The sequence below is a fragment of the Dipodomys merriami genome, unplaced genomic scaffold (assembly GCF_024711535.1).
Source record: "Dipodomys merriami isolate MVZ:Mamm:240054 unplaced genomic scaffold, mDipMer1.0.p SCAF_17, whole genome shotgun sequence".
NCBI lineage: Eukaryota > Metazoa > Chordata > Mammalia > Rodentia > Heteromyidae > Dipodomys > Dipodomys merriami.
Window position 1 is genome coordinate 13071360 of NW_027203048.1, and position 20011 is coordinate 13091370.

At 45.5% G+C, this 20011-nt stretch overlaps 1 protein-coding gene across 2 annotated transcripts in view; it reads right to left on the bottom strand.

Annotated features, from left to right (window-relative positions):
- Positions 1 to 20011, bottom strand: part of Galnt14 (polypeptide N-acetylgalactosaminyltransferase 14) — a 212606-nt gene that overhangs the window by 38526 nt on the left and 154069 nt on the right. For both annotated transcript variants that reach the window (XM_070024996.1, XM_070024998.1), the window contains exons 3-4: positions 9519 to 9617; positions 1080 to 1147 (exon numbers count right to left, since the gene is read on the bottom strand). In XM_070024996.1, the coding sequence (XP_069881097.1) occupies positions 1080 to 1147; positions 9519 to 9617 (167 nt within the window). The remainder of the gene's footprint in view (positions 1 to 1079; positions 1148 to 9518; positions 9618 to 20011) is intronic.

Genomic DNA, 20011 nt, shown 5'->3' on the forward strand with positions numbered 1-20011 from the left:
AGATTTAACACATAGATGTTTGAGATCTCCATGTTTGAGCATGGTTTTCTTGGGAAAAGTGGGTGAGGACTGGGTAGGAGCCAGGGTCTTTGATAGGAAGGCTAAGAGGGTATGTTGGAAGGTGCAAAGGCAGCTGCTCACTGTCTTGTGGTTGGGTGACAGGATATCCAACGGGGATCATAAAGACATAGCCCACCTGGACCTTCCAAGGAATGAAAGAGAGAGAAAGAGAGAGCCTGAGCGTAGACTGACAGATTAATGCAACATAAGAACTAGGAATCTATTGTCCTAGATACTCCATAGACCTTGATCTAGAGAAGCATGGTTCAAAACCAGCCCAGGCTGAAAAGTCCGTGAGACTCCATCTCCAAAGTAATTAGTAAAATCTGGGCTGGGAGTAAGAGTACTCAAGTAGTAGAGCACTAGCAAGCAAGCAAACTGAGCAAGTGTGAGGACCTGAGTTCAAATCCTAGTATCAGCAAAAGAAAAAAGAACTGGAACTCTCTGGTGACGGCTACAGCTAATGGGCTTTAGGCCCTAGCATTGATCTTCTGAGAGCATGGTATCTTTTCCTCTGTCCAGAAATGTAAGCTAGAGGATGGTGACCAATATATAAGTGCATTCTGCACCCCATATACATAGAAACACATGTATGTGCACAACAACTTGCTACATGTGCACCTACACACATCTGCACATATGTATGGGAAAAAACCTCCATGCTACATGCACACCTCTACACGTGTGTGTGCATACACCCATCAACAAACATATAGGCCCTGTGTGCTCATACACTTGTACACACATGTAGATGCACAACCACACAAGCATACACACACATATCAAGAAAGGATCTATACACGTAGCTCACTGAGCCCTCATAAACTGACAACAGAGGATCCAAGAAATTTTCTGTCAAGGATCAAGTCTATCTCCTTTCTGAGCCCAGGCACAGACTTGAAGTTTCCATGCCTGTTACCAACCTCTCTGTCTTCCTTCATCACTAGCAAATCGACACACTCCCTTCTGCCTGGGATCAGATGTTTGAGCCTAAATTGCCAGTCAGTGGCATTACTTACGGTCATTGCTGAAGTCATCCACTAATATGATTTCCTGGATCAGATGCATGGGAGTGCGGTTTAATACACTGTGGGAGGGAAAGAAGAAAAATCATTATGTCTTCCAGTGGCAAAATGCAAGCATTCATTTTAAACAGCCATCATGGTGTCCACAGCAGTGAACACTCAGAGCTACAGAACAACTTGTCCAGTCACTTGGCTCATCTGTGAGCTAGCAGAAAAATGATGGTGTGTCTTCTCCATCTTTGTGAATGTTTCTGCCACCCACTAAGCCACCCATCCAGCAGCCAGCCCCCAAAAGACTCCCTTTTCTGGACCCTCACATCCAAACAGCATCCAATAAGAGAGAGAGAGAGAGATGGGTGGTCCTAACTGGAAGTGTCACTCAAACTACTTTTTTCTCCTATTCCTCTGTCCTGTTTAACTCTCTTTAACTTGAAATCCACTTTCCTCTGTCTCCTGAGTGCTGGCACTATATATATGCACATACATACACTATATGTTTGTATCAGGTCTTGTTTTTGTTCACCTTATTTTCACTGATTTACTGCAGCAGCCTCGACCTACCCAATGAGCTTCCAGACACACATATCTAATGGTGTGACTTTCCTCACTGCTGCCCACAAACACATCGAGGAAACCCCACAGTGTCTCTTGACTGCCTATACCTCTCAGATTCCCACCAGCTGAAGCCAGCCCACACTTCCCATCACCACCCAGCCCAGTGCTGTTATTTGAATATCTGCTGCTCATTCACAATGGAGAGACTCTTCTCCAACTGCTTGAAATGGTCCTATACTGCCCACAAGGACCAGTTCAAATGTCACTTCCTCACTAACAGCTTTCCAATCTGCTTAGTGAGAATTAATTGCTTCCTCCTGTGGGATCCCTTGGCTTGTATCCAAAGCTTTGTATGGCTTTTATCACTTCCTGACCCAAGCAGATGGTTTTAGGCTTCTTCCACCTACCACACTCTCTAGAAGGCAGTAAACTTGAGCAATATTCCTTCTCATATTCTGCTACTGTCAGAGCCATTGCCTGGAGGGATATTTGGTACATATCCTACTATGTGCTGGGCACTGGGTACAAAATGATGAGTTCAGGAAAAGTCAGCTCTCCCTTCAGGAGTTTGTGGGTTCAATCCAAGCTGTATCATCTTGGTCAAGTTACAGTACTGCTCTGTGCAGCACATACCCCACATAAAAAGGAGGGATGATGAGCTTAGTACCAACTTCACAGGTCTATTGAGAGAATTCAAGGAGAAAATGTATATTAGGCACTTGCATCATGTTCAGCACTATGTGATGATAAATGGTAGCAGTTTTACTATGCTGTGCGTCATTAATGAGTTTTTAATTGAACTGATTTCAGGTACCTCTCCTGGGCTTTGTGTCCCTCAAGGCACACAAGCTGGATTTTAGAACTAACTCTGGGTCTCAGGCCTCCCTAAGATGGTTGCATCCCATTTTTCCTGCACATCTCCAACCTCATAGTTTCTCAGAAACAGCTCTGGTGCACACCAGCCACTGTGGGATACCCAGATTCCAGTGTAAGTCGGAGAAGAGGTTCCCGATGGGTAATAGGAGAGGCGATGTGAATGTCCCTCTGCTCAGACCCATTCTGTGCCTGATTTCTCTGGTGCAGACCTTTTTCTATGCAGGACATAGACTCTCCTGGAAGGGAATTTTTCTGGAACTACCTTTGTTGATGTAGCCTCAATTCTTACCATGACAACTAGTGTTAAGGTTGGACAGAGAAATCCCATCATAAAACCCTGAGTTTACTGCTACTGTCTGTGGGGAAGTAGAGGGGTTGGGGGGGGAAGGAGGGGAAGGAGGCTGCAGCCTCCACCAGGAGGTGGTGGGTAGAGATGGCTCACTATGATTGTCCCAAAGAAAACAGTAAACCCAGCTACCAGCCCTCTAATCAGGATGGGAGGGGAGAGCAAGGCAGACAGAGGGGGAAAAAAATCCCTGCTCGAAGAATAACCTCTAATGAGGTTTGATTACGGCTGTAGCTTCTGCATTCGATTTCCCCAAATCCCTGCCGGCTCTTTGAAATTCAAGAGTTCTCTTCTGTGAACATCAAAAGGTAAATCGTGTGCAGCTCTGCACTGGTTGAACTGAGAGATGATTAGTGAATTAAAAAAAAAATGTCCAGGGTTTAAAATGTAAAGAAAAAAAAAGAAAGAAAAAAAAAAGAAATTGTCAGCAGTAAGTGCTAATTAGACCATTTCCTGGTAACACCTGGCTTGTTTTTGCTCCTCTAATCAAAGCAATTGAAGTGATAGCAGGGTCTCCCTAAAAGTGGCTCCTGGCTGGAAAGGCCTGAAATGGGCATGAGCTCTGGGGCACACGGGGGCAGCTGGGAAAGCAGGTCAAGTTTAGCTCCAGGAACCTGGACTGCCTTCCCTTCAGAATACACATGCCCTGCTTCCCACATGTGTTCCTACAGTCTCTTTCCCTTCCCTCAGCCTCTTGACAGCAAAAGAAATTCTTCCTTTCCTCCAGAGCCCAACCAAGAGCAGGCTTGACTTCACTTCAATCCTACCCCAATCCAGTTGCCCCTTCTACCTGGCATTATTGTGGAAGCAAGTACTCGCCTCACTGGCAAAGTAGTCAGTCTCTCTGGATTGTTCTGGAATGGAGTTTTCCTACATCAGCTGCACAGGGGCTTCTATACAGACACCTCCCTAAATTTGATATCCTAACTGTGAGGGCCATATGGAAGCTGGGGGACTCGGAGGGCCCTGCAGGGTGGGTGGGCCTCGCAGTCTAGGTGGGTTCTGCCATTTACTAGCTATGTAGTCCTGAACCGGGCTGCTCCCAGCCTCCGCTCCTTCTGTAATTACCTTTCCCTTGTAAAATCAGGAGATATATTAATACTTGACCTACTTCACAGGCTTTTGTGTGTATGAAACGAGGAAATGTATTTGAAATTGCCTCGTGAACTCCACGGTGCTGTACGCAGGCAGGTTTTATCAAACGTTCCATAAATATCAGTTGAATGTAGACTCCCCCCACCCCTGCCCCAAGGCTGCTGACAGTTGACTTCTGGAGTGAGACAGTGTGGGTTCAAGTACATATCTGGGCAGCTTCTACTCACCAACAGTCAGTACTGAGCTTCAAGCACTACAGTTTCTCCAACCACATGAGAATAGCTTAACACCAGACCTGGCACATGGGAGCTGCTTTTGCTATGTGGACCTTGTTAAGACTAGTGAAGTGACAAACAGCAGTAGGCATCATGCAGCCATGATTCAAAGTCTGATCTCTGAGCCACAGCATCACTATCACCTGAGGACTTGTCAGAAATGCAAAATGTTGGGCCCCACCTCAGACTTGCCGAGTGAGAATCTCTGCGGCTGGAGCCCAAGAAACCATGTTCTACCAAGCCTTCCAGGAGATTCTGACACATGCTTATCCTGGAGAGCCACTGTTCTGGAACACTGCTCTCTTTCAGTGCTGTCTCTCAGGGCCAGAGGCTCACAGTTACACCTGTTGCTATCTGGGCAGGCTGCCAATGTGCCAAGCACTGTTCTGTGATTTGCCAATTGTGATGGTTCATCTTGATCATTAACTTGACTAGATTGAGAAAGCTCAAGAAATTAGTAAAGCATTCTTCTGGGTTTGTCTGTGAGAATGTTTCCAGAGAAGACTGACACATGGGTCAGCAAACTGAAGAGAGAAGACCCATCCTGAATGTGGACAGCACTGTCCAATAGGCTGGTGGCCCAGATGGAACCAAAAGCCAAAGAGGAAATCCATCAGTGCATGTAAGTTCAACTTTCCTTCAGAGGGTATATATATTTTTGCTGCTGCTGCTTTAGTTGATGAATGTCAGACTCCAGCTTCTTCAGTTTTTGAACATGGGCTCATTCAAGCCACTGTCCAGGTTGCTTCCAGTCCTCGTATCTGCATCATTGATCACTGAACATTTTAGCTTCTTGGCTTAGGAAGCTACTAATTTCTATGACTTTCCAGCTTTGGCCATTGTGAGACTATATCCTGCCCTTGATCTTGTAAATAAATCTAACATGTCCCGACACACACACACACACACACACACACACACACACACACACACACACACACACACTATTGGTTTTGCTCCTCTAGAGAAAGCTAATACATCTATTTGTACTTGGTACTTCTCCACAGTCATGATAGGGAATTACTAATTGTCTCTCTTGGGCAGAGAGAGTAAGTAGTTTGCTCAGGGTCACACAGTTGTCATGGGCACAGCTGGGCAAATCTGGCCACAGAATCTGAATTCTTAACCACTTCCATCTAAGAATATTCCTTTCCTTATCCCAGCTAGAGGGGATTACCTAAAAGTGGGAAGAGTCAGGATGTAGAGTGACACACAGTGCATGCTCCTGATCCCCCATGGGAGGTGAAGGACTGAAGAATGCCACAAGGGGAAGGGACAGCCTTGGTATTACTTAGACAAAGGACTTTCTGTAACACTGTCAAGATGCACTGTACCTCAAGTAAGAAAGTCCACAATGTGCGAAGGCTGAGATTCTCTCTTTCCTTCTATCTCCTCTACCTCATTGGACCTCTTGCTGGGCTCTGAAACCCCAGATAAACTTTTTCAGCCCCAGCTCCCTAACTAACTAAGAGCCTAGGGAGCTAAAAGGACTGGGCTGGGAGGGGCAGAGGTCACAAGATGGCCAAGTCCAGAAGAGAGGAAGAGAGCATGTCCAAATCTACTTCAGTTCCTCAAGCAGCATCCCAGCAGAGACCTGGTGGTAAAGCTATCCCAGAATTCTAGAAAGTTAAAGAGGAAAGAACTTCCTTTTGTCAATGACAAAGGCAACATAGAAAGTACTTTTTACATTTTTTATTATCTTTAAGTAGTTGTACAAGGGAGTTGCCATTTAACAAGGTAGTTTATGACTACAGTACGTCTCAATCAATGTCACCCCTTTCAACATTCCCAGCAATCCCTCCCACGCCTTGTAGGCTATACATTGAATTATTGAGTGCATTCTCTCCACTGCTCCTCTTCATTCATCTACCCGTCCCTCCTTGAGCCCATCCACCCCTTTCAAGTATCCATTTCCTTGTGTTAATTTCATTGAATTCTGACTTTGTCTTTCTAAGGAATTACATTGTTTGAGTTCTCCCTTGAATCTACCATATTGCAGTTAATACATTTAGATACACTTGAATACCACCAATGTATTTACTTATATGTTTATGAACTAATTCTGGGCCTGACTTAACATAAAATTTTCCCAGGCCTAGGAAGTATTTTTGTGCATCATATGAGGAACAGTAGAAGGGAGCTAAGGAGCCTATAGACAGAAGTTTCTGGAAGTAATCTTGTCTCCACCCCTTAAATTTCTTTCCACCCAGTGGGTTAATGATATAAGCACCTATCTGGTCACACATGGAGTCAGTGCCCTGTTTAGTTCTTTGTGCTTCACCCTTGGATTGAGCTGAGGGCTTGGTTTATATCTGTAGCTCCCAGGAACAGAAATGGTTTAGGGTTTTCTCAGCCAAATGGTCTGGCATTGCATGGTGACTTCTGAAAAGTATGGTGCTGTTGATAGCCCTAACCCCATGCTCCCAGGGTGTAAGGGAAAGCCCTTCACTGGGCCAGCAGATAGAGGAGCTGAGCTGCCTCCCCAGAGAAGTCAGAAAGCCTGCTGCTGACTCTCCAGCCCTATGGCTGTGTAGCAGCGCCTACAACATGTACCACCTCCTTCCCAGGCTCAGCATGAGTGCTGCCTGAAATGCGAGATGGGATGTGCTCTGTAGACCATGAAGCTGAAGATGAGTAAACATATTACTATTGTTGTTAAGTGTCATTGTTACTGGAATAAAGAGTTGGAGGAGCAGTGGAAACAGAAGTATCTTATTGCTGAAGAGGTAGAGACAGAGGACAGATGCTCAAGTGCTCTTGGGAACACAAACACAGCCCTGGAGAGGAGGAGCTGGGAGCCCCACACTATATCGTCATGCCGCTAAAAGGCCCATGACATTCCTGAGGGAAAAGTTGATTGTGAAAGAAATGTGACAAGAGTTGGAAATATACTTGAGGTTAATACTCTTCCAAGGCCACATGGTGAAGGTAGGGACTTGATCTAGGTCTTCTGATTTCATGTGAGGTGTCCTTTACCCCCAACACCTCTTCTTTTGAGAGCACACTAGCCACAAAGCTGACCAGATGCTCTCTCTATCCAAGGCAAGGCAGATCTCACTCCCTCAGTGGAATTAACAACACTTATAGGTGCTAAGTACAATTGTACTCTCATCGCCTCAGTTAATAAACTGAGTCATAGAGAAGTTAACTATGAAATGAAGTCTACTCACCATTTACCTCATTGAAGATGGTATTAATAGGTACTTGAGTGCTGATTGTCAGATAAAGGCCCAGGGAACCCTGCTGGTGGCAGGGGTGGGAAGGGGCCCTCAAGTCCTAGAAGCAGAGGCCAGCTGAAAATCAGTAGCCTTGCTGGGATGCTAATGGTTTCCTATGGAAACATCTGGCATATATGGTAAAGCCACCACTAGGACAGCAGGGAAGGCACAGGCAGCCTTGGATTTGGTCCATCTACATGACCTGGTGCCCGGCAGATGATGATGGGAGCAGGGCTGAGACTTGGCGCTTCTTTCTCCAGTAACGAAAGGACACCTGGACATATGAGCCACCCTTTAGCCAGTTCTCGTCACATATCTACTCAGGTTTATGAGTAGGCAAAGCATTTTATTATTCGACAGTAACACTTGACAGTGACCAGGTATATTTTCCCAACAAGAGATGTTGGCTTGCTGGGAAGTCACATTTAACTGGGAGATGGCTGGCAATGGAGGGGAAGCAGCTAAAGACATGTGGGCAGCAGATATGGCTTCCCCCCAGCAGACCTGAACAGGCACCTCCCTGTGTTTCCAAGGGATGCACTGACCCTGCAGAGTGGACATTCATTATTTAGCATTAAGAAGAGTAAGGCACAGTACACCCTTTGGGGATAAGCCTGCTGTTAAACTTGCTTCATTCCACCTGGAACTTCCCCGGACCCAAGACACAGGGCATGGAAAAAGAGAGATAGTATGGCTTGTCCAATGGAGATAATAAAAGATTTACTGTGCTTGGCATACTCCTGACTCACATTTAATCTAATTTCTTCTCAATGGCTCCAGACAACCATCCCATGTGCTGCCCAGCAGAAGGGGTTGGCTCTAACAGACTGTGTGTCACAGGGGCCTGGAGCCTCCATGGACACCAGCGGCTTGGCTGGAGGAGGTGGTTGTATAACACCAGCCCCTCGTCTCCCTTACTGATCTGAGTGCCACCGCTGGAAGTAGGTTAGCCTAGTCCAGGTTGTGGGGAAGAGGAACCTTGAGTCAGGGCTTTCGTAGTCACATGACTTAAAACTTAATTTGACTGAAAAGCAGACATGTCAATGCAATGGCTTACCGACCTCTCCAGATGAGACAGGAGCTCGGGCCTGCTGCAGATGAGCAGGGCCTTCCTGAAAACCAGGACTACCTTTCCTGCAGATGCTGCTAGAACCCTGAGGGACCAAGGGAGACTGGGGCAGCTGACATAGAGAGAGATGGTGAGCATAAGGAGAGAAAGAGGCATGGTATGGGGAAAAGGCAAAGCCCCCAATGGTCATTTGAATCTGAGAGAGGAAGCCAGGTCTCCTGGGGGCTAGCTCTGTGTTCTAGGGACAGTCCTAGCTGGGGCTGACACAGCAATTTGTGCATATTGAAAATCTATCCAAGACAGACCTCTTAGGGCATGAACACGAACCAGAGTATGCACTGAAGGTAGACAAAGAGGCCCATGCGTAAATGGTAGATGCCAAGAAAGCAATAATGCCAAGAAAGTTTATACATGGCTCTCTGATATGTACTACCATTGCCCTGGCATTTGGTGGGAGACTACTGAGAGGTAGGATATAGGGATGAGTAGCCCTGAGTTGACCCGTGTTCTGATCTCAGCCTAATACTGGGGATAGTGTACACACCCAGGCTTCCTGGGGCTTGATTCCTCCTTCAGTTGTGACCAAGAAAACTCAGATATGCCCAGACATGGTCTATGAAGTTGTATGACTCTTCCTTGGGGAGGAGAGTAGAGCCAAGTCTCAGCCCTGCCACCATCATCATCTGCTGGGTACCAGGTTCGTGTGGATGAACCAAACCAATGGCCACTTCTCAAGCAGTCTAGCACAGGGTAAGGGGCAAGGGCTCAGGGAAGAGCTCCTCTGTTTATTCTCTCTGAACTTCTAGAAGTTACCTAACATGGGACTGTCTTTCTTCCTGCAAATAGGTTGATGATCTCCCTCACTGGAATGTGACGAGTGACTGATACAGGGTAATGCCCAGCATATAGTCACAAACATTGATTCTCATCACAAGCCTGGTTCCTAATGAGCAGACATACTCTCACTTAGTGTCAGGTCAGCAAGAAAGCCTGCCTTACCTGCGGATGGTTCTGAGCAGGGTAGATCGGGCCTCGTTGTGGAAGGTGATGATAATACTGGTGGGTGGAAGGTCTGTACAGTACATCAGCAGTGTGCATCTGGGAAGGAAAGGTAGAAGATTAGCAAAACCTTTGGAAACAAAGCAGATCTGAGGGTGTAAGACCCTGGGCAACACAGTGGCCAAAGTAAAGATAGGTGCTTAGTGCTTGCAGCATCTCCCTACCTGCTTAGCACTGAGTAAGGCCTTTCAGAACTCACTTGGCCATAAAAGAGAGCTGTGAGAATGACTGAACTCGAATCCCTTCCATCTGGGAGCAACTGGGTTTGGAACCATCCTAAGTTCTTATAGAAAACAAATGTTATATTTCATGTGTGTCTGAGTTAGTGTTCAGTGGTACCCAACAGCTGCAGAGACCAAACTCCAAGTCCTGAACTTTGCCCCAAGCCTGTGCCTGTCTATTCTTCTATGCTGTGACCAGAGAAGAGGCCTCCCCATGCTGTGTTCTGGGACAGAAGTTTCAACTGACTACAATATACTGTCCCCTGATCCTCTCTACCTCATACACTTAAATATAGCAGGTTTAAAGAGGCAGATCCCTAAAACATCAGTGCAAGCAATAAAAGTTCATCTTGAGAAAGCATTCACTTCCAAGTGTTTGGGTTTATTTGGTATGACAATTACATCTGGGGTAATTTCAATTTAATACCTTTGCTGCAAGTGGAAATTGTAGCCTGTAGTCTGAAAATTACTATAATAGTGGAAATAAACCCACCAAGTGAGGCTAGTGCCACCAGGGCCATCAGCGGGTAAACACTTCCTTCTGTTTCCCGTTATCTCAGGGTGGCCCAATTATGGGCAGGGGTGGAAGCATAAAGAAGGGAAGTTAATAACAGATGTTTGGGGAGTCCGACATTTGCCCTTATTTTCTCATTTCTCCTTGGGATTTTAATTTGGGGTCCAGAGCCCCCAGAGATGGGCTGCAAAGAGATTGAGCTCTCTAAAATTGTTTGTAAACCATTTGTGCAAATGGGATTTTCTTTTTTCTGGGAAGATTGTTTAGTTTTCATTCCATTCTCAAAGAAGTCTGTCGCCTGAAACACTCAAGATCCCCAGTCCTAGCCCAGCGGGCAAGGCATACCCTGTGGCATACCCAGTTGGTTCTAGCAGAGCAAAGTCTGCAGGCTCACAGTGCAAGTCAGAGAGCCTATTCACAGAAAGTGGAGCTGCTGTGCTCAGGCCAGGCAGAGATGAAAGAAAGGTAAGTTGTGGCTTGCAGGTATCCAGAAATACTTTCTCCCCGCATCCTGCTAGACCCACCTTCTAAGGCCCACCCTCTTGGATTCCCTGCCCCAGTTCAGGAAGTCTTTCTTCTTCTTCAGGGCTACTATAGCAGCCTCCATTCCAGTCTTTCTGACAGTCCTGTCCTGCCCATTGCATAGCAATGCCATGCTCTCCCCTGGATTGAAGTCCTCCGTGGTCCAGATGCATAAGGCTCAGCTCCCTGTTAGGGCCTTCTGGACTTTTCACAATCATAGATGCGTATTCTGTCATAGCTCTCTGCCATCGTTCATCTAATGTCTTCCTTTTTCTCCCCATTTGAGGAGTTCCTAGTCATTCTTCAAGACTCAGGGCAAATGTCTCTTCTCCTGTGAAAATATTACCATATATCCTAATAGGTAAATGATCTGTCCTTTGTGCTCCTATAATTCTGTACGTATCTCTTTTCTAGGATGTCTCATGAGGAGGCTATGTCCTCATTTTGTTTGAGCTTCTCTAAGGCAAGACTCGTGGCTTTATCCATCTCTATGTCCCTAAGAACAGGACTGAGTATAGCAAACATCCCCTTATGGAGAAAGGGAGGAGAAAAGTCAGGAAATACATTCCCTGGTCAGCAAAAGACTCAGCCTTTTATGCTTTAAAAAGTTGGCAGATGGCTTCTAGGATTTTCACTATCTGGTCCTCTTTGAATTCCCTCTTTGAATCAGGGCAGGTCATATGACCAATAGTACCTGATGGAAGTGAGTATATTGCTTCCAAGTTCAAAGTACAAAAGCTCCGCAGCTTCTTCCTTGGCGACATGGAACAATGCCCGCCGCCATGCTGTGAGGATCCTCAAGCAGCCATGCATTGTCATCTTGATAGAGTCACCAAGGCCACCTGCCCACCTCAGCACCACTTGGGAAGGGGACCCACACACCTTCAAGATGACAAGAGTCACAGCAGTCTTCTGATTCCAATGTAAGAAGGACTGCTAGGCCAGCAATGCCCAGCCAAGATGCTCCCAATTCCTGCCCCACAGACATGGTGGAGATGATCCATGATTAAGCTATTCTGTCTAAACAGAGCTGATTCATTGTACATTAGAAACTATTATGTCCAGGAAAGCAATCGGTTTTGAAACAGCCCCCAGTGTGAGAAGAGGCCTTGGCCTTGCCTGCCTTTGGACACAATCCTAACTCAATTAGAATCAATGGGGAGGGAGCAGAACAATGCGATTAGGGTTACTGGCTGGTAAATGGTAGGGTCCTTCAAGGCCTGGAGGGGTTTGGAGAAGACCAGGCTGAGAGTACAGCAACGAACATGCTCGGCACCAACAGCCAGATGTCAGGGACTGGGGTAATTGACCGTCTTAGGAATGGGACATAACAAATCAGTGAGCTCCACAGAACTTCCTTGTATCCCTCAGAGACAGGAAGAAAGAGACCCAGAGCATAAAGATCCAGAAGGTGGCCACTGCTGGAAGAGGGGCACAGCCAGTGGCCAAGTTTCTTGACTGCCATGGAGGAAGATGCTCTAGAACTCCCTGGTGGGGTCAGGCCCTGAATATTAACTGGAATCTGGCTGTCATCTCCCCTCCATTCTCCCCTCCCCTCCACAGTGGCTAGTGAGACCTCAAGGCCCAGGTTTTATGATGAAAGTTATTCAGAAGCTGACATTTTGGAGAGCTTTTGAGAGACAAAAGTCACTTCTCTTGCCTTGGAGATAGCATCTAAGGAGGTATGTGTATCAGTGCAATAACCCGGAAGCACACGCATACAGTTAGGCACAGGTGCAATACCTTGAGTAGTAAAGAGAGATTCTTTTTTGTGTGTGAAAATACCGTACAGAGGGGTTACAATTACATGGGCAAGATAATGAGTACATTTCTTATCAAGCATTGTTGCCTCCTCCTTTGTTTCCCCTTCCCATCCCTTCCCATCTCCCTAAAGAGAGATTCTTAAAGGAGGAAAGCTGAATTCTTGGAGGAGGAAAGCTGAATCTCATGGGGGTGAAGAAGCAAGGGACAGGTAGATAGACAGAATAGAGAACAGCAGTTCGGACTCCTGGTCCAGGGCTCTGGATACAACCTACTAGCATGGGGCCTGGAATAAATAGCCCACCTCTCCAGCGGCTGTGAGCTCATCTGTGAGCTTGCCCAAAGCTCTCTTGCTAAAGCTCTCATAGCACAGACAAGCAGAAGCCCTGCTGTAGCCGATGTTCAGTATGCATGGGGAATTGGAACAGAATGTTGAAAATACCATTTTACAACTGAGGTTCAACTAGGTCCCTGTGTCACCTGTGACTTTGACTTTGCTCAGCCTCATTTTTTTCACATAGGAAAGGAAGATAACAATTGCTAACTTGTAGATATATCCCCCTAGATTATTAATATATTGTACAGTAGCAGATGCTTGGCAAGCAGGGACTTTAAAAAATAAATTTCTAACATCAGTCGAAATCTGCAGATAAGCCCTGTTTGGCAGAGCTGGATCTGATGTGGGCTGGGAGGGCATCTGCCATAAATGGTTCTACATGGTCCTAACTGAGTAAGGGACTATGACAGGCAGGAGGATGAGGAGACCTAAAACAATGCAGCAGCAGTTCTAGTTAAAGGGACCTTTAACTCTGTCAAGAACTAGTCACATGCCCTTGTCACTTACCTCCTCTAAGCCTCGATCTGTGGCCTGCACAAGGAAGGAAAGAAGTCCTTTCTTTCCAGGCTTGCAGTGAAGATTGCTTATACAGCACAGAAAGTATCTAGTGTTTAATAGTTACTCAGTAAACAGGAGCCAGAATTGTTATTGCAATCAGAGCATTGAACCAGCCTCTGTGCTATGCAAAGAATCACAGGTTCACAGTTTAAGGGAGGAAGGGGACTTTGAAGCTGAGAGGCAGAATTGGACAAGCAACAGACACTGTTGTCTGAGCCCTCCAGCCTCTTGTGCCTCCAGGAGAAGGATACAGGTCCCTACCTGGAGGCTGGCCAGAGAGCCCATGAAATACCCTAGCACTAAAGACCCAGGAAGGGCAGGCAGTGGAGCCATGCTTCCATGGTCCAAAAGCACTGATGCTGCCAGGGCCTACTGGCTTCCGAGTCCTACACACAAGTCACCTGCTGTTCAAGACCTCATCTGCAGCTCACTCAGGAACAAGCATTAGAAGCTAGCATCAATGCCAAGAAAACTCCTTAGAACTTGATGCCACAGAAGAGTGGGTGCAGACAGTGAGCTTTCTGTGGGAGGGGCCTGAAAGATTAATCAAACAATGAGCTCTCTCAGGGGTATGGAGAAGGCAGCCTACATGGAGGTCTGGCGCCAGCAGATGGATGAGAAAGCATGTTGATAATTTATTAAAGATTCAGAGGGTTGATCAGAAAGAAGAGCAAGTGAGCAGGAAAGATGGTGTGGGGGTAGGGCACCAAGCCTATGTCCTAGAACCAGGGCATTCACTGTAGGAGCAAACAGACTTGGGGAGGGGGGGATGGCCAAAGAAGGGGAGAGTCCTGACGGTCAGCAGCTTCTGAATAGTATGTTCTTCCGAGTCAATATCTGATGGTTTCTGTTGCTTGTTATTCTTTGCTTTTTGAAAAGACTCAATGAAGACTCCTCACTTCCTCTGAGTTAAGCTGAGGCTCAAAGTACCTCCTTGCCCTACCCCCAACCTTGGTGGTGTTCAGTTACTAAATAGCTGGAGATGCTTCCCAGGAGACATTATGAGGCTGTAACCTACGGGTATAGGAGAAGTGAACCCCTTTTGACCCTTTCCATAGTTAGTCCACTATCTCTAAAACTCAGGTATGTGTGGCCATGTGGGTACCTCAGGAACGTGCTCAGTGAACACTGCTGCCAGTGATAGCAGTGATATAATGATGTACACAGTGCCTTCCATTTTCTCCCACAGGCTCATAAAAAATCCTGCAGCAGCCTATAAAGGAGAGGAGGAGGAGGATGATCAAGGCCATGCCATTTTGTCAGTCAGTGAGCAGTGGGGTTCCTGGCAGTCCTGCAGCTTGCCTACTGGGACTGGGACTGGGGCTGGGATCCGGGTCTTCTAACTGCAGGACATGTGGTCTTCCTCTTGCTTTATACTGTCTCCATGGAAGAAAAGCCTTGGTCATAAATTCTAAACATTCAGAATTTTATTCTCCAGCATAAAAACCAGACGGGATGATAGAGAGGCAGACCTACTAACTTTGAAGCCGAGAGGAGAGTGTGTTTATTATTACCAAGATGTTGGTCTAAAGGGGTATGACTCTGGCTACTCCAGAAGTGACAAGGACTCCCAGATTTGAAGGGGGCTTTGATATCCTCAAGGGGAAACCACCAAAGACAGTTACTGAACAGGAAAAGCTCACATGAATATAAAAGCTTGGCTGGATAACACTTCATGATGAACCTTGGCTGCCTGGAAGTTTGGTAGTAACCTGATTTCCCTGCACTAAGCTTGAGTTCCCTGGTTTATGATGGTGATAATATCCATCTTATAATATGTGTTTAAATGATCACTGGTGGAGACCTTACTGTCAGGGGTTGTAAGGAACATTCAAGTAATGAAGACTTCTATCAGTCCAGTGTAGTAGCTATTGTTTGATAGATTCAGTACAGTTAGGGACATTATGAAGAGCCCCCATAGGTGTATGTGTTAAACACTTGATCCCTAGCAAGAGGTGTAGTTTGGGGGGACGGGGTTTTGGGGACTTTGAGAGGTAGAACCGGGAAATAGGTCATGGGGGCATTTCTTTGAAAGTTATCCTGGGTATGATCTGTTCCATTTTCTCTCTGCTTCCTGTCCACCATGACGTAAGCTGCTCTGCTTACCTTCCTCTCTTCCTTTAAGTTGTTTCTGTCAGGCACTTTGTCAGCAACAAGAAAAGTACCTAATACAACTACTAAGGAGAATGACTAAGTTCAACTAAGTTACTTAGTCTCTCCAACTACTATGGAAAGACTAACTTACTCACTGCAGCTAGCTAAGGTTCAATTAGAGCCCCAACCTTACTGGACCCCTGAGTCCTTGTCTTATGCTATCATACTTTTGCGACAAGACTGCTACTCAGGTCTAGTCTATACCCCTGGACAGTGTAGTATCCATACACTCACACCTGAACCCCCACTTGAAGAAGCAGTCTACTCTTTTTACTGAGCTCTAGAAACTAGAAGCTGGAGTTGGTGGCATGGCTCAGGTAGTAGGAGTACCAGCCAATGAGTAAAAGCATCAGATACTGAGTCTGAGTGACAATTTCAGCCAGAAAAGAAAACCAAATAGAAACCAGAAGCTGAAGTGACCTACCTTGAGGAAAGGACAGGCTGCCATCTTTTATGGCAGCAGAAGAATGGGGAATATTTTAATAGGGGCTCCTATATATTGTCCCACAAGGCCTTAGAAATGATAGTTCATGGCCCTGGCTGAGGAAATGAATAAGCTATATCTACATGTTCCATTTCTTTAACTCCATAGCCAGAGAGGCAAAGGGAAACAGAGGCTTAAAACATCACATGGGGTGGGGTGGGACTCACTTCCTGAGAAAGAGCTGTGTGTGTTCTCACAGGAGTAGCGGTCTATGTAGGTAAGGTACAGAACATCATCCCTCCCTCCCTCCTTTCTGTCTGTCACTCTGTCAAATAGCAGCACTGGCCCAGGGGAAGCCTCACACATAACACTTTTTTTCCTTTCCTTCCTTTCCACCAGGACCCAACCCAATGCTGATATACAGGAGGAAGAGGAATGGTGAGAAACGCTTTTGGTCCAATGACCTTTCCTGAGGTCAGTTCTCTTGAGACAGGGGATAGGAAGCTTGCTACTGGTTTTTCAAATCAGATTTCATTTTTAGATCTGAGACCATCTAATTCACTCCCAGCTCTGTTCTGTGTAAGGAAACTTGCTCTCAGGAGGAAAAGAAGATGAACAAAAAATATAAAACACCAACTCTAAAGCTGACCCCTAGGTTCACACCCAATTCTTCAGAAGAGAAAAACGCAAGCCGCATAAAAAGTATGACAAGTGTAAAATCAGAAATTCCTTTTAATCTCATTTCATGGGCAACACTGATACACTGTAAGGCATGAAATTTTTATTTCATGTCAATTTCACTGGGATTTCACATGCAGATTAATTTGTTCATCCGCATAAACATCTACTGCTCTTGCTTCTTGCCTCAATAGCCATTCTCACTTGGTGTGAAAGAAATCCCATGTCTCATAAAAGATACTTAAAGTGCCATGGAGCTCTGCTGTGCAACTATAATGCCACATTTTAATTGCCTAGCATGTGATTAAATTCCAGTATACTCAGAAAGGAAAAAGTAGGCCAGAACAGAGAGGTGGACTATTTAGCAGTGTGGCCCCCAATCCACACCTTCCTTGACTGTGAGCTGAATTTGATGACTAACTTCCAAGGAACAGTATGTGGCTAAGGTGGTAGATAGCACTTTTGTGATTAGGTTATAAAAGACTGCCTTCTGTGCTTGGATGAAGCAAGCTGCCATATTAGAAAGCCCATATGACAAAGACCTGAATCCTGTTGACAGTCACATGAGTGAGCTGTGAACAGGATCCTTCCCCACTCAAATTCTGAGGTGACAACCAGCCCTAGGGTTCATCTCCAGATGAACCCTGAAGTAGAGGACTCATCTAAACCATGCCATGATTCCTAACTCACAGAGACTGAGATGATAAAGGTTTTAAGTCACTAAATGTTGGAATAACTTGTTACACAGCAACAGATTAAAAAAAAAGAAAGAAAGAAAAGACAAGCACCTTTAGCTACCTAGAAAAAACAAGACCAGTTCTCCTGGGTAAAAGGCAAATCCCTTAGAATTAGAGCAAAGAGCCATAGATATTCCCCTTCTCCTTCTGCCATACTATGGCCCCAGAGTCCCCTGGGATCCTTCATCCATGCTCTGCTGGCTGAATTCACAAGATGATGTCAGGGAAATGATACCTTGGTTCTCACATGTAGAGGAAAGTCACTATTTTCTTATTTTCTCCCAGGAATGGTATATAACTAGTACCCTTCCACATACATAGGACAGCAGTTAATTTATTTCACCCAACGGGTATCCCACAAGCTCTGAGGCTAAATTCTGCTATAAATGCCCAGTTTACAAAAATAAAAACAAAAAAGATATCCTAGTATTATCACAGATATTCCCTCTTCCTTGGCCACAAGGCCATTTGGCAAGGCACCCGGTATTACAGTAGTCAGGCCTACTTAGACCACATATGCATACCTTTGCAGTCAACTATTATCATATTGGTGGTTGTATCTCTCTGTCCAGACAGCTCAGAGATGGCAGTTCACTGCTTGATCCTTGGAAGACACTTCCTGGATTTCACAGCTATTTCCACTAGTATCAGATTTCTCAGAAAAATCTACACCTTGATGCTTCTAAGGGCACTTGTATTGCCTGACTAATTGCTGGCTGCAGCTCAAAATGATGATCTCAGAAATCAGCTCTTCAATTCCGGTTTCCTGGCAATGTAATGGTATCCCATGGGGTCTGCCCTAACAAACTGAGAATCCAACTGTGGAAGGAGGGGGCTATATGATATAAAGCCTAATTTTCCAGAGTCCCTTAAAAGCTCAATCTCTATTATGAGCCACCAGCAGCTGGAAGACCTTTTATCTCTTTGGCTCCAAGCAAACTCATAGGCTATAACAAAATTGGACCGGAAGGGACTATGAAGATGACCTAGTTAAGTGAACTCCCCTCACTGTGAGTTTTTAGTACTGCCAGATGTCTATGCGTGATTAGTAAACAGACAAGGGTCAAGTAAGTTAGGCAAATGAGAAATAATAGATAAATACTGGATTATTGTTTTGCTGGTGATTCATCAATGCGCATGTCCCTGTTATAGGCTCTGAGAGTCCTGCTAATTCATCAGACTTATATCTCCAAACCTGCCCCATCCACAGTCTGGTATCTCTTCCTTTCCCTTCACATGCAATCTTTCATACATAATGAGAACTCAAATATTAATGAGATTTTTACTTGGTAAAGTGTACCACATATTGTACCAAGCAGAATTTTGTGGGACATCTGTTTAGAAAACACTAACTCCATCCGCCTCTAATTTTAATGGATGGGGAAACTGAGGCCCAGACTAGTGAACTGATCTGCCCAAGGACAGCCTCTAGTAGCAGAGCCAGGCTTTCTTGCTTCTTAGCAACTGAACTCACTCAGTTCCTTTAAGGAACTCAGACTTGGGGAGCCCTATCAGATAGCACGGACAGACCTCAGGCCCTAATCCACATAAGATCACTGGTCACCTCTACCTTCAAATTTCTTTTTACCACTCTCTCCCTACAGAATACTCCCACCAAGGTCTCTGTTGCTTCTGTGAGGTAAAAATTTATTGGAAATGTTGAAGCTTCTTCTCTCTTTTTTTTTTTTTTTTTTTTTTTTGTCGGTTGTGGGTCTTGAACTCTGGGCCTGGGCCCTGTCCCTCAGCTCTTCAGCTCAAGACTAGCGCACTACCACTTGAGCCACAGTGCCACTTCTGGTTTTCTAAGTGGTTTATTGGAGATAAGAGTCTCATGGACTTTCGTGCCCAGGCTGGCACTCAGCCTCCTGAGTAGCTAGGATTACAGGTATGAGCCACCGTCACCCAGCTTGAAGCTTTTATCTTGTCATTGAAGGTCCCATCCCAGGCTTGACTGAACACAGAGCCTTGGCTTGGATTTCTTGCTCATGGCTAGTGCTATACCACTTGAGTCACAACTCCAGTCTAGAACCTTGCTGATCAATTAGAGATGGAATCTCATGGAAAATTCTGCTCAGAATGATTTCAAACCATGAACTTCTGAACACGACCTCCAGAGTAGCCAGGATTACAGGCATGAGACATTGGCTCTGAATTTTTGTATTTTACTAAGTGCTCAATTATTTGTTCTTAGCCTTGGTAATGCCATTCTGGAGTGGCTATTCATAGGCTGTTTCTTCTTGGTTTTCCTATTCCTTTCTCCACCTTAAGTACTAAGACTTTTCAAAGACTCACCTCTAGCTTCCAGGCTTTTATTTTTTCAATCTTCCTTCTCTCTGGAACCTCTCACTTGCTTCTAAGGCTTTTATTGCCCCTTTTTTGTACCTAGCCCTCACCTGCTTCCTGATGAACATCTTCCTCACAATGTTCCTAGGAACAATTTCTTTATCCACCTTGCAACCAAGACCATCAATTCTATGCTGCTAAGCTTACCATCAACCATGTATCCAAGCCCAAAAGATATTCTATA